This window comes from Microtus pennsylvanicus, chromosome 15 (genome assembly GCF_037038515.1).
Source record: "Microtus pennsylvanicus isolate mMicPen1 chromosome 15, mMicPen1.hap1, whole genome shotgun sequence".
Classification (NCBI taxonomy): Eukaryota; Metazoa; Chordata; class Mammalia; order Rodentia; family Cricetidae; genus Microtus; species Microtus pennsylvanicus.
In genome coordinates, this window is record NC_134593.1 from 44457528 (window position 1) to 44471618 (window position 14091).

Sequence of the window (14091 nt, forward strand, 5' to 3'; positions counted from 1 at the left end):
TCTACTGTAGCTTTTTCTTCATTCTCTGCAGGTAGATGAGAAAGCTCTGAAGCACATAACAGAAATGGGCTTCAGTAAGGAAGCGTCAAGGCAAGCACTTATGGATAATGCCAACAACTTGGAAGCAGCATTGAATGTACTCCTAAACAGCAATAAACAGAAACCCGCTGTGGGTCCACCTCCTAGAGGTACAGTTCATGTGCCAGCAGATAAGTGATGGGCCAAGGCTGAGGTTTATGCTGTGAGGGCTGTAATGCTAGGTAACAGTGTGGTTCTTAGGAGCATGAAGCTGGGAGCCATAGACGTAGTTGGGGGCTGCTTCCCATGAGTGTCTTATCTCTGTATAAACTGTGTCTATTAGCAGAGTTGCGACAAGAGAGACTGTGATGTATACTACCTTCTTCTAGGAGTTATTTCTAGAGCTGTGCCATTTTTATAGAAACTTACCAGTCTCTGAACTCCCCAAATCAACAAACAGAACCTTTTACTTGGTTTCACTCTTTAATTGTCACATCTTAAAGTGGTATCATTTGAGTAAAAGATTGGGAAATAGCCATATGCATATGAATAAATTACCATACATAGGCAATTAATACAGTGGTATTCTAAATATTATGTGAATTTGTGAGATACCTTTAAGATCGAGTAGTGTTTACAAAGCTTTGTTATGCACAGCTATAATTACGGTAAGCTTGAGTAACTCAACATTACTTTTTTTGTAGAAAGAAAATACATTTTAAGTTAAAATCTTTTTAAATTAAAATGACACATATTTATTTCAAATCTGAGACCCATGTTCATTTGGACAGATCATCTTAAAGATTAAAGGTGCCTCTTAATAGCTTTATTTAAAGCATTTTTGCTGGACAAGAAATAGAATTCACTAAAGACGATAAGAAGAAATGCATATACAATTGTATTTACTAGATTGATGGTTCTGTTTAGTGTGGTTTCTCCTTTTGCTTTTCACACATTATACATGTATGTATGTGCTTTTAAACCTTAAGGTAGAGGGAAAGGCAGGGGTCGCTCACGATCTGAAGATGAAGAGGACCTAGGAAACGCAAGGCCGTCAGCACCAAGCACATTATTTGATTTCTTGGAATCTAAAATGGGAACTTTGAATGTGGAAGGTAGGCTAATTTAAAATAGATTTTAAAATATATCAATTTCTTTAAAAGACTTATCTCATTTGTCGTTGTACAAAATGATATCTATTCTGAATGGTTGTTTAGAATTTTTGTAGCAAATTTTGTTTCACAAAAACACAGAAAGTTTTAGTTGTTACAATATGAAAAAACACCAGTTTTCCTTTGCTCCTAACTGTGTATTGAGGAATAGCAGCAAACCCTGCACCCACAGCCCTAAGAGACCAGAGCCAGGTGTGTAAATAGGTGGTGGTGGTGGGAAACTCGCTGCAGCACAGCTTGTGTCACCTGCATCATTGTGCAATTGGACTGTTTCTTTCTGAGACTGTTCCTGAGAGTGTGCTTTCTGTAATATTTCTTCACACGGGGTACTGTAATGAGTACTATAAATACTGGAAGAAGAAGTAAGTATATTAGCTATGTTTATATTAGCTATATATTTACAAGTATAGGATATGCTAAATGTTTTCAAATATTATTTTAAAAAGATTAAAAATCAACTTTTCTTTCAGGTTTGTTAATTCTGCCAAATAAATTTAAAAGCAAAGTGCTTTTAATATTAAATTTAAGTAAGTGTATTTTATGAAAACCAGGGTTTATCACTAGATTTTATATTTTACACATATATTTTATAGATTATATATATTTTATAGAAAACATACTGTAGTGTTTGAACAGTCCCTGTTTGACATAGAAAATTTGTATGGGTAACAGAGGAGAGAAGAGAGCAGTGTTTGCTCATGTAAGACTGATAACTTAGTTTTCCATCGCTGTGTAACAAAGACTACAGAGTCTGTAGCTAAGGTTTTGGGGGTGTGGAGTTGTGAGCTAACCCAGTGTCAAGCTTCTCTTACAGGCTTGCTTGCTGTGAGCTGTAACATTGTTCTTTGTAGGTGGAGGACTGATGTGTTTTTTTCTTGCTCCTTATTCCTGGGGCTGCTGTCAGCTTATGCAAGCAGCCTTCACATTGTGCGAGGACAAATCTTAGGCAACATGACATGGTTTTGCTTCTACATAGTCAGCAGAGGAATGACTCTCCGCTGCATCTTCACATCTGTCCTGACTTCTTAGTGTCCTTTCAGTACCCACTAGGACCTCTCTTGATGCCTCTTATCCCTGACTCCTGTATTTGCATCTTATGGTGACTCCTAAACCATGAGTTTGGTTTTCTGTTTCTTTTTGTTGAATTGAATATGTAACTCATCTGTGATTTGGCATATGGAAATGAAATATTATTGTAGTTTATAAGTATGCCAGATCATATCTGATTATCATATTAAGATTTCTTCTGCTAAGTCCTCTTATTTTTTGCTCATTTTAAAGTTTATATTAAGTAAATAATAATATTCACTAAGTAACGATTAAATCCTCTTTAATAAGTATTTCTAAGCTCCTTTGTTTTGTCTCATAAATGACAGTATGTTTGCAGGCATATTTATAATCTGTAATAATGTTTAGTCCTTTATTTGAAAGCTTTATTGCTAAAATAAGGCCTACTGGTTGTTTTGAATGGGTTGGGCAATGCTTTAATCAGGCTGATGAGAAAGTACTGCTGATTTACTGTGTCATTATTGTTAATATTGGCTGAGCAGACACTGAGTCCATCAACTGCAGCTTTCTGTCCCACACTCTAATGATGCTGACACCATACAGAAGAGATCCGTTATTCCACACTTCAGTGTAAACAGATGCACAATAAATGAATACATTTGTAGACAGAAGTTATGATGGATACAGTGAAGACAGCAAGATTGATGGGAGAGCTTGATTTGCAGTGGCCATCAAGTGTATTTTTTTTCTTAACATACTGTTCTATTAATCTTTCTCTTGTTAATTTACTTTCTTGTTAAGTGACAATATTCTTAAGTGACCTGGGGTGTATAGGAAAGAACAGTTGAGACAATTGACTGAACTGGTTTTCAGGTATTTTACAGCTTCATTGTTTCCTTTTAATTGGAATTAATGCCCAGAATATATTACTCGGAATTCTTTCAGAAATCTTACATTTTAAATTAGATATTTACAGATAATAGGAAATGTTAAACATTTTTCTTAGGGGCATCTAAAACGCTTTTCAGAATAGTCTTCCTAACACTTAATGGATAGCTGTCTTGTGAAGAGTGTTATGATCCTATGGTTTGTTTTAAGTTCATCTTGACATCATTGTTTGGGTCTTGAAGAAGCTGGCACTATGAGGATTAGTTGTAATTCACTGGTATACAGATTTGGAGCTTCAGAAACACCTTTGTGAGTAGGAGGAATAGCAAGTTAGCACTTGCTCAGTATGTGTGAGGCCCTGAGTTCAGTTTCTAATAACACACACACACACACACACACACACACACACACACACACACACACACGTAACATACACCACAAATGTAACATATACCACACTCATATACATACATCATTGAATAATGGAGCTTTTCTTAGTATTTGTGTTTTGTTTCAGTTCAGTTCAGTTCAAGCTGTCTTTGGATATTGTTTAATTTACGATTTCCAAAAGTCAGTATTTAGCTTAGCAAATATCCTGGTTTGGTTTCTAGTGCTGTGATGAACACCTTGACCACAAGTAACTTGGAGAAAAAGGATTTATTTAATCTTAGAGTTCACTGTCTATTATGAAGGGAAATCAGGGCAGGAACTCAATGTAGGAACCTGGAGGCAGGAGGTGAAGCAAAGCTACAAAGAACTGCTGTTCCTGGCTTGCTCACTCACCCCACTTTCCTTTATAAGGACCTCACGCGCGGTGAGCTGGGCTCTCCCATTGCAATCAGTAATCAAGAAAAACGTCTTACAGACTTGCCTACAGGCCAGTGTGATGGAGACATTTCCTTATTGAGATTCCTTCTTTCCAGATATGTGTAGGCTTGTGTCAAGCTGACAAAACCCAGCCCACTTAGCAAATTTTGTCTTGGATGGTCTTCTTATGTCCTATTGGTTATGCTATTCTAAAGCAAAGTTGTGAAACCCCAAACACTATAAAATATGTATCTTTTTGAGTTATGACATAGTGCTGTAATGCTGAAGATTTTATATCTGACTTCATATGGCAGACAACAGTCAAAATGTAGGCATGCTAAACGCACTGGGATATTTATTTGTATCTATAGCCCATCCCAAGTCATATTATCATGATAAAATGTGAACTACAAATATTCCCAAGTATTTTGTTTGAGGGTTATTGAACATGTCAGATTTTGTAGTGTTTCAAATTTATTGAGCGAACATCCTCCTTTAAGTGTAAGATGTGTGTGTGTCAAATTTAATACAGGTTTTTAATACATTTACTTTCAGATCATATGCAATTCCTCTCGAAGAGCCAAGTGTACTATCATTTCTTGAATTTTACGTTTAAATATTCCATCCGAAGTAACTGATCGTTTCTTAGGAAATGTCTTCCAGCATTAGCTTTAAAAGCCTTTTTTCAGAACAGGCAGCTGAACCCAGGGCTTCATGCGTACTTGGCAAGTGCTTGAAAGCTGAGCTCCATCTCCAGCCTTTGATGGACTGTGACCTGGAAGTGTCAGCCACATAAATGCTGTCCTCCTTAGGGTGTTTCTCAGGGTCTTTTATCACACAATAGAACATCTAGTTTCTTGTGATTTCCAGCCTGCACATTTTAGAAATCTTAATTATTTTATATGCATTGCCTGTGTGGATATTTCCTTAAACTAGTAATTTAGCTAGCACTAAGCTACACACATCTCCAGAATTTACTAGCAATCAAACCCCAAAAGGACTTAGATTTTTAAGTCTATAAAATACCTTGAAAAGAAATTGTATAGGTCTGTGAGTTCCCTCCAGACTGTGGTTTCATTAGCATACTATTAGCTGTACTCTTAATTCAAAATGGTCCAAATATACATTCTTCTGAATTTTGAAAATTTTCTGTATGGATGTTACGTATCAAATAGTTGAATATTAGTTACCTGAAGAAAATTGCCCCTGTCGAACACCTGCACAGGGGTGGCACCACCCACAGTGAGTTGGGCCTTCTCATAGCAATCATTAATCAAGAAAACTTCTCACTAAATTTACATCATTTTATTTTGTGGTATAATATCTAATAATTTTCCTTGATATTTGATTAAATATGGATTTATTTTCTCAGAATGCTAAAAACACAGCCTTTTCTTTTATTTTTACTCTTCTAAGATTTTCTTCTCTATAAAAAATGATGGATGCTATTTACTGAGAACTGCTGTGTTCTTGGAACCGTGCTAAAGGCTTGCCAACACTAAATGATGTGATGATTTCCATGCGACAGATAAGCATGCTGGAAGAGAGAAAATGTCTCACTTCAAAGAGTTAAAGAACTGGGGTTTTGATATATTTTTTTTTTTTTTTTTGCTGATACATAACTTCTCTGACTTGGCATTCTGAGCAGCTGTTTACTTGGGGAGGAAGAGCAGTCGAGTTCAACTTTGGCACATGATGAGTTTGTAAGATCAACGATGAGGTCAAGCAAGCAGTTGCATTTAGAGATCAAGTCAAGGTAGAAAAGCAGCAAAGGCGGTTGAGCGAGAGTGCTGGCTCTCAGAAGTCCCAGGGCAGTCAGGGGAGGCCCAATTCTTTGATTTTGCTGATAATATGGTTTAAATACTCCTTCGGTGTTTGTTTGATTTCAGGCTGTCAGCCATGGAAAACTAGCTTTCATGACTATTCAATAATCAGCTTTTGTGAGATGTTTGAGCTAAATCCCGCATACCGCTGATTACACTGCTCAAAAGTGGTGAAGTGGCGGGTCCAGAACACAAGCCAGGGAATCCCATAGATGGAGTGCTGCATAGGCAGTGGAAACAATATTTCCAGAACAGCGTATTCAGTCTAGCATGGAAGTTTTATAATATATGGATTAGTTTTCTGCTTTCTCTGACCAAGCAGCTTACAGGAAGAAGAGTTGTTTTGTCTCAGTCTGCAGGTGTACACTGCCAGGGAAGCATGTCTGCAAGAGCAGCAGTGTTGGACAGTTTGCTCATATCTGGGCTGCACAGAAGGGGGAGAGCCTGGGGATGCTCGTGCCCTGCTGACTTTCCATTTTCCTTTTCATGTAATGCAGACCACAGCTGTTAGGATGGAGCTGCTCACAGGTATGGTGGTCCTCCCCTCAGTTAAGCCTCTAGAGACAGCCTCAGTGGTCCTTCTAGAGTTGTACCTCACAAATTCCCTAGGTTTTTCTTAATCCAACAATTTAACAGCCAAAATTAGCCATCACTTATAGGTTTAGATTGGTGGATTTTTTTATTGATGACTCTGGAGTTTTTTTTATGATTTGCTTTATTATTTTTATTTTATGTGTATGTGCATATGTGTTTGCATGAGTGTTGTGTGTGTACCTGCAAGGACCGGAGGAATTCATTGGATCCCGTAGAACATAGTTACAGGTGGCTGTGGGCTAAGTCATCTAGAAGAGTACCAGGTACTCTTTACTGCCCAACCTTCTCTTAACTTCCCCCATACAATATTTTTAAAAGATTTTATTGTTCATAAAGTATTTATAAAATGTACATGATGATTTAATAACTACTTGTACTTGCATCTTTGGTAGGAACAGTAGTTTCTGACCTTACAGTTTATAATCTAAGTCAGAATCAGAAAATAGATTTACAGAAGAGATATGTTTAATAGAGGAAACAATAACTATTAAACATATTTTTAGAGTAGGATATTAAGATCATCCTAAAATGTACTCAATACTTTATGGATTTGTACAAAATATCCTAATTTGTACAGCTGAAAAAAGTTGAGATTTTTGAGATGTCAATGTGTGTGTGTGTAGTATGTAATGTATATATGCCTGCTACAGAGTACTGTGCGTCTGCTGGAATATACACTATATACTCCTCAGTTTACACCATCTTCTGTATCAGTATCTTAAATGATTTGTGTGTACTGGGCAAAAATTGTTGAAGCTATTCTACTTGGTTCAGCTTACACATTAGTAACCTGATGAACTGGTCCTGGACTGAAAGGGCATGTTATCAGACCATATGTAAATATTGTTTTTGAATTTCATTTTTCTCAGTCTACATTGATGTTCTTGTCGCTAAGATAGCTTTGTATTTTACTGGCATGTTTTGTTGTTATATTGAAAAAAATTGGTTTTTGTCTTGCTTTAGTTTAGTTTGCAAATTTCAAGAATATGTATCTTAAGGAGAATATTAAATATGAAATTATTGTGCTCTTGACCCTGGAAAATATACCCAGCTCAGAAGGATAACTATATGTTATTCTTTGGGTTCACTTTCTTATTTAGCTTCTCTAAAATCATGAATTATAGGCTCAATGTCCTTTATTAATGGCTAGAATCCACTTATGAGTGAGTACATACCATATTCATCCTTTTGGGTTTGGGTTACCTCACTCAGGATAGTGTTTTCTATTTCCATCAATTTGCATGCAAAATTCAAGATGTCATTGTTTTTTACTGCTGAGTACAACTCTAAAGTGTATATGTGCCACACCTTCTTTATCCATTCTTCTATTGAGGGGCACCTGGGTTGTTTCCATGTTCTGGCTATTACAAATAGTGCTGCTATGAACATAGATGAGCAAATGCTTTTGTAGTATAATTGGGCATCTCTTGGGTGTATTCCCAATAGTGGAATTGCTGGGTCCTGAGGTAGGTTGACTCCCAGTTTCCTGAGAAACTGCCACACTGATTTCCAAAGTGGTGGCACAAGTTTGCATTCCCACCAGCAATGGATGAGTGTTCCCCTTATTCTACATCCTCTCCAGCATAGGCTATCATTGGTGTTTTTTATTTTAGCTATTCTGACATGTGTAAGATGGTACTTCAGAGTTGTTTTGATTTGCATTTCCCCTATCACTAAGGAGGTTGAACACGACCTTAAGTGTCTTTTGGCTGTTTGAACTTCTTCTGTTGAGAATTCTCTGTTCAGTTCAGTACCCCATTTTTTAATTGTGTTAAAGACAAAGGGCAACCTACTGATTGGGAGAAGATCTTCACTAACCCCACATCAGACAAAGGTCTGATCTCCAAAATATATAAAGAACTCAAAAAACTAGACATTAATACTCAGCTCAGAAGAACAGATGATGTAATTCATTTTAGAAGGTACTAGAGAGTGGTTTGGTTTATTAATTCCAAATATTAACTTGGGGCTTACTGTGTGCTGGACACTGTTAGATTAGAGGTGTAGCAAACAAAAGAGAAGTCAGAGATCTTAGAGGAGTCTGTCTTAATCTCCAGAGTTAGGAAGATGTTGCTTTTAGAGTGAATTCGGAGCTTAGACCTGAAGAAAAGCCGGAGGGAAGAGGCCTGGAGTGTATGCAGACACTGTACAGGCCTGGGTGCGTGAGTGAGCCTCCTGAATGGAAACTGCTTAGGACAGGCTCTTTGCTCCAGAACACAAAGTCGTGTGTCAGAGTGGCTGTTGGTAACTCAGGGGGAGGCAGCAGAACTGGGGCTATCAGTAGCAATCAAATGTTCCTCATTATTTCAATATTTAGGTGTGGAATTGTGATATACTCATATTCATGTGATGTGTAGAGAGAAACGAAGGGGGAAGAATCAGCTCAGGTCCCCAAAAGATGTGTTCTCACTTAACACAGAATTATTCAGTTAGTACTTTTTTAAATATCTTCGGCAAACAAAAACAAAAAGAAAATAAAACAAACAAATAAAAAAACCAACTTTTACAATAATCCAGAGTTTTATGAGAAATTTCTAAAAATAACTTGTGGTTATTAATGATTTAAAGTGAGTAGCTTGATTGCAAGGGGAGGAACCTGGTAGCGTGAATATATGAGCTGTGTGACGATAGGCCCTTGTCCTTGATCAGCCTTTTCAGCTTCCTTAGCTGTAAAATGGAGGGCTATTATATCTTTAGCCTAAAGTAAATTTATTTGGTTTTTATATACATAGGGAAGTTCCGTGGACCGAATTATTTATTTATTTACATCTGCAAGCAACACCAGCATCGTGTGCATCTTGAGCCTGGCCTAACTGGTGGAATTGCTGTCTATTACACTGTTTTTAAGAATGGTCATGATTTATTAATTCATAGTAACAATGATCTGCTTTATAACTCCCTAATAATGGAGTTTTACTTCTTAAGAAAGTTTGGTACATTAAAATTTTAATAAGTATGTTCATCTTAAGCTTAGTGTTTAGTTTACTGTGTATCATACCTTTGATAGAATTTAATGAGCCTAGGAAAATAATGTATATTTTAATAATTAATGAAGGCCTAAAAGAAATGCTAATTTATGTGTAATCACTTTTTCTGGATTTGGTGTCTTTACTTGACATTAATGAGTATCAATTTGAGGATATTGGAACACAGTACTTTTCTTTTTGGAAGCAGTAAAGGTGATGATATTTTTAGTTAGATATCATGAAATTCCTGTGTGCTTTCTCTCCTTGGAATTTTCTGTTTTGCTTATGCTGCATTCTGTATTCCTTAGGGCTCAACTAAAACATAGGACACAACTTCTGTTAGTCTTATCATAATAGTTTATTTCCTTTGAGATCTTAACTTTCAAGTCACACCACTTTCTGCATCGATGTTTGTTGCTGCCCTCTTCCCATTGTAAGTGACTGTCACAGGAGGGTTGTGGCTCTTTCCTACTGTTTCATCTGTAGTGACTAGGGCAGTGCTGATACCATTTATGGTCAGTATTCAATAATTGCCACGACTATCTGAAAGAATTAAAGAAGTAAGCACCATTATGCTAGTTTTTTACATCAGACAACTGCTCAGGGATAAGACTGCAATTAATTCCAATGATCGCTATAATTCCAAATGACTATATATATTTCCAAGTTGAGTCTTCTCAATTCTGTGCTAAGGGTTACTTCTTAGATGAAGAAACTGAAGTGTGGGCTGGAGAGATGGCTCAGCGGTTAAGAGCATTGCCTGCTCTTCCAAAGGTCCTGAGTTCAATTCCCAGCAACCACATTGGTGGCTCACAACCATCCGTAATGAGGTCTGGTGTCCTCTTCTGGCCATCAGGCATACATACAGACAGAATATTGTATATATAATAAATAAATATTAAAAGAAAAAGAAACTGAAATGCTTGTGAGTTTGTCCAAGATATGACTAGTAAGCAGGAGATGCATGTAAGAGAGGGACTTTAGAAACGTTGTGTTTTACTATGCTCGTCTTTGCCATACTCACCTGTACCGAGTCTAAATCTACTGTAGTGTGCTTTAATGTTCTCCTCATCTTGAGAAGGCAGAACAGAAGATGGGATTTTCTTCTTTACCCTTAGCCTAGCAGAAGTGAAAGCATTAAACAAGTAATTTAAACTTGGGGCATTGTTTCATTTCCAATGTTTTCAGTAATTCTTTGAGCAAATATTTATTGAGTATCTCCAGTCTAGGGTTGGAAAACACTGGAGAAAACAGTTCTGAATAAGACCCAGACAGACTCCACCTTCAAATAAAGACACCAAGTATATATATTTCTAAACATATAAAACAATCTGCTCAGTCCATATATGTATGTGTATGTATGTATGCATGAATGAATGAACATCTAAAGAGGCCATGAATTTGAGTGGTGGTGGGGGTACACAGGAGTGATTGGAAGGAAGAAAGAGAAAATTTATGTAATTATATTTTAACTTCAAAAAATAAAGAGTAAATTATTGGGGGTTATTTAAAGCTTTTATAATAAAACAAATAAATACGTCAGAGTAAAGGAATAGAAATACATGGAGCACTAGCTGAATGAGGCAGCTTATGCTCACTGACTTGGAAAGATGCCACAAAGTACAGCTAATCTCAAAGTAGACGCAGCCCCTTAGTGAAGAACAGAAGCATTTTGTTGTTGTTTATGGAAATGTGCACAGAGATTCTGTGCATTATATTAAAAAGTAACCTCTGAGATCTTAGCAGTGGCTATGTGTGAAGTTAGGATTACATCATCATTTCTGTAGTGATAGGATTGTAAGAGTTTTTAGTTTCCAAATATTTAAGAGTATCCAACAAACTTTACAACAACAGTTGAATAATACTCCATTGTATGAATATACTACATTTCGTTACCCACTCCTCTGCTGACGTTCGTCTACACTGATTCTAATTTATGACTGTTATGAATAGATCAGCAATGAACATGTTTGAGCAAGTGTTACTGGGGTTGGATGAAGTATCCTTTGGGTGTATGTCCAAGAGTGGCATAGCTGGATCTTGAGATAGATTGATTCCCATCTTCCTGAGAAATAGCCAAATTGATTTCCATAATAGGCTATGAAAGCATGCACCCAGCCAGCAAAGTATGAATGTTTCTTTTTTCCACATCCTAGCCAGCCATTTATGTTATGATCTTAGCCTTTTTGACAGGTGTAAGATGAAATCTCAGAGTAGCTTTGATTTTTTGAGTTCTCTATATATTTTAGGTAGTAGTTCTCTATTGGATGTATAGTTGTGTTGGAACATGGTCCATGAATGTAGTCGTGTGAGGAAAATTGTGAGTGCTTATAACAAACTTCAATAACAAGACAATTAGCATCATCAACTTCAGCTTTTACTCTTTGGTATTACTCTTTTAACCGATTTTAAAAGCTCATGAATTTATTCTTTCTTACACATAAAAGTATATTGGCATTTTTATTATTGAAGTTGTTGAAGATTTAGTGTCTGGTGCTGTTTGGTATGTCACAGTTTGGATTTCTGATTCTTTATAAGAGTGGCAGAAAAACACCTGGATTCTGACTACAAAACTGAAGCCATGTCTCCCTGCTGTTGTTCTATTTCTGCTGCTGCTTCTTTTTAAACAAGATATTGTTTATTTAAAATTCCCTTGCTCTACATTGGATAATTGAGTATGTGCATCTTATTTATTCAATAACTAGCTCAGTTTTCAGTTTACTTGCTTTCTACTTATCTTTGTTACTTAGCTGCCTACAATAGAATTGATTCTGTTTAAAGATATTAAAATACTTAAGAACCTCCTTTACTTGCATGTTATTTTGTTTTAAAGTAAAATAGTTTTAATGTGTGTGTACGTGCACTGAAGTAGGTATATATATGCACATATACACAGTGTAGTCTTTTAAAAAAACATTTTTTCAATGGGTTTAATTCTCACGAAATATTCCTATTTTTTTAGGTGAGTTCTTTTATAAATTTACCTTTATGTCATTGTGATAATGAAAATGTAGTGTGTGTTCTTTGTTAGTAAAATTTCTTTTTTATGTTATCATTTATATCCAATACTTAGAGATAATATTTTGACAATTAAATGTAATGACATTTCCTCTTCACTGTTTTGCAGTTTTCTAAGCTTGTTTATTTCTTAAAGAAGATAAACTACCTTGGAATTTCTTGTGCATATTTTTTGAATTGTGTGTTTGATATAAGAACACTGGTATGTGGGCATGATGGAGTAAATAAATTGAATTGTTAAGTGCTTGTACAAACAGATGGAAAAGTATAGAAAGTTTTTTAAAAGACAGGACCTAGAGCTAAGGGAGATTTTGGTATTTTTAATCATGCAGGTTTTTTTTTATACCTTTTAACACCAGTTGCAGACTAGAAAGTTTTGCTTTTTTTGTTTTTTCTTTCAGAATGGAGATCTAATCATCTCATGGCCATAAAATCTAGTTGTACCTTCTTTCTATGTATTTATCTAGCCTCTATCTTTAACCCAAGCACTAAGTTACTCTCATGATAACCTGCTTTTTTCTAATGATTTTTGACCATCATAGATATCAGTGACGCTGACTAAAATAGTTTAAGAAGGAAAAAAATTCTAAACTTAGCAAATTTAAAATCTTATTCCCCAAATATATTTTCATATCTTGCTGATGGCAAATCAACTGTCTTCATATTTGATTTATTTTAGCAACAAAATTTTTCTTGGTTTACACTGTAGGAAGCCTTACCCTGTGCTGTTAGTTCAGCATCCATGTGTTTCTGCATTCTGATAATGTGTGAAGACTGCTTGTGTAGCACACCCAGATGACTAATCTGGTCACTCTGCTTTGTTCTCTGACATGCTTGTCATGTGTGTCACAAGTAGTCCCTCTTCCCAAAATTTTTATTCCTAGAAAACACATAATGTTAGCAAAAAGTCTCCAGAACAGTTTAAGGGCTGGAGAGATGACTCAGCAGTTGAGTACATGCTGCTTTTCCAGTGCACCTGAATTCAGTTCGCAGCACTCATAGCAGGTGGCTCATAACTGCTTGCAATTCCAGTTCCGGGGATCTGGCCTATGCGGGCACACCCCACCACACTACACACACACACACACACACACACACACACACACACACACACACACGCACACCCCTTTTTAAATTAAGTATAATTGTTAAAATGAGACATTTGAATATGTTTATAAGGTTGGAATTCTTGGGGAAAGTTTTTCTTAAATATAGTTGGCAAGTATTTGAAGTCTTGGGTATTTCTTTTTGTCATAATTAATAGGTTGGCCTGTATGTAGAAGCTTACCTAGAAAATAATTCATTTTACTTTAAATGTCAAGTCCAATGGATTTGCTTTGATGAGTTTTCTTATATTTGCTTTTTTGTCTTGCCATTTTGAATCTCGATTTATGGTCTGTGACTTAGAATTTTTAAACGTGTTCTTTATTCTTGTTGACCTAAGCAATTTTCTTCTAGTGAGTGTTGGAAACATAGAGACATACTTAATTGGCATTTAATATCTGGAGAGCAATGAGGGTAGTTTTTTTGCAGTGCTAGAAATAGGTCAACCAAATGTCATTAGTGCTCATCTTTGGGAATGTGTTGACCCTAAGAAATATACAAGGGCCTGAATCTTGACAGTGATTTATGTCAAAATAAACAAAAGAAAAAACCAAATAAGTTCATCAAAGATAAATCACTTTATTTGGTAATATTGTAGTCATTTTTTGAAACAACAGAAGAAAGTATATGTATCTTTATTTAACATAAGATAAATGTGCAGCTGCTAACCTGCTTTTATCTTGATCTGCATCA

General features: G+C 36.0%; 1 protein-coding gene across 5 annotated transcripts in view; it reads left to right on the forward strand.

Annotated features, from left to right (window-relative positions):
- Tdrd3 (tudor domain containing 3) overlaps positions 1-14091 on the forward strand; it is a 178865-nt gene that overhangs the window by 84380 nt on the left and 80394 nt on the right. For all 5 annotated transcript variants that reach the window (XM_075950323.1, XM_075950322.1, XM_075950325.1 and 2 more), the window contains exons 9-10: positions 32-188; positions 1008-1133. In XM_075950323.1, the coding sequence (XP_075806438.1) occupies positions 32-188; positions 1008-1133 (283 nt within the window). The remainder of the gene's footprint in view (positions 1-31; positions 189-1007; positions 1134-14091) is intronic.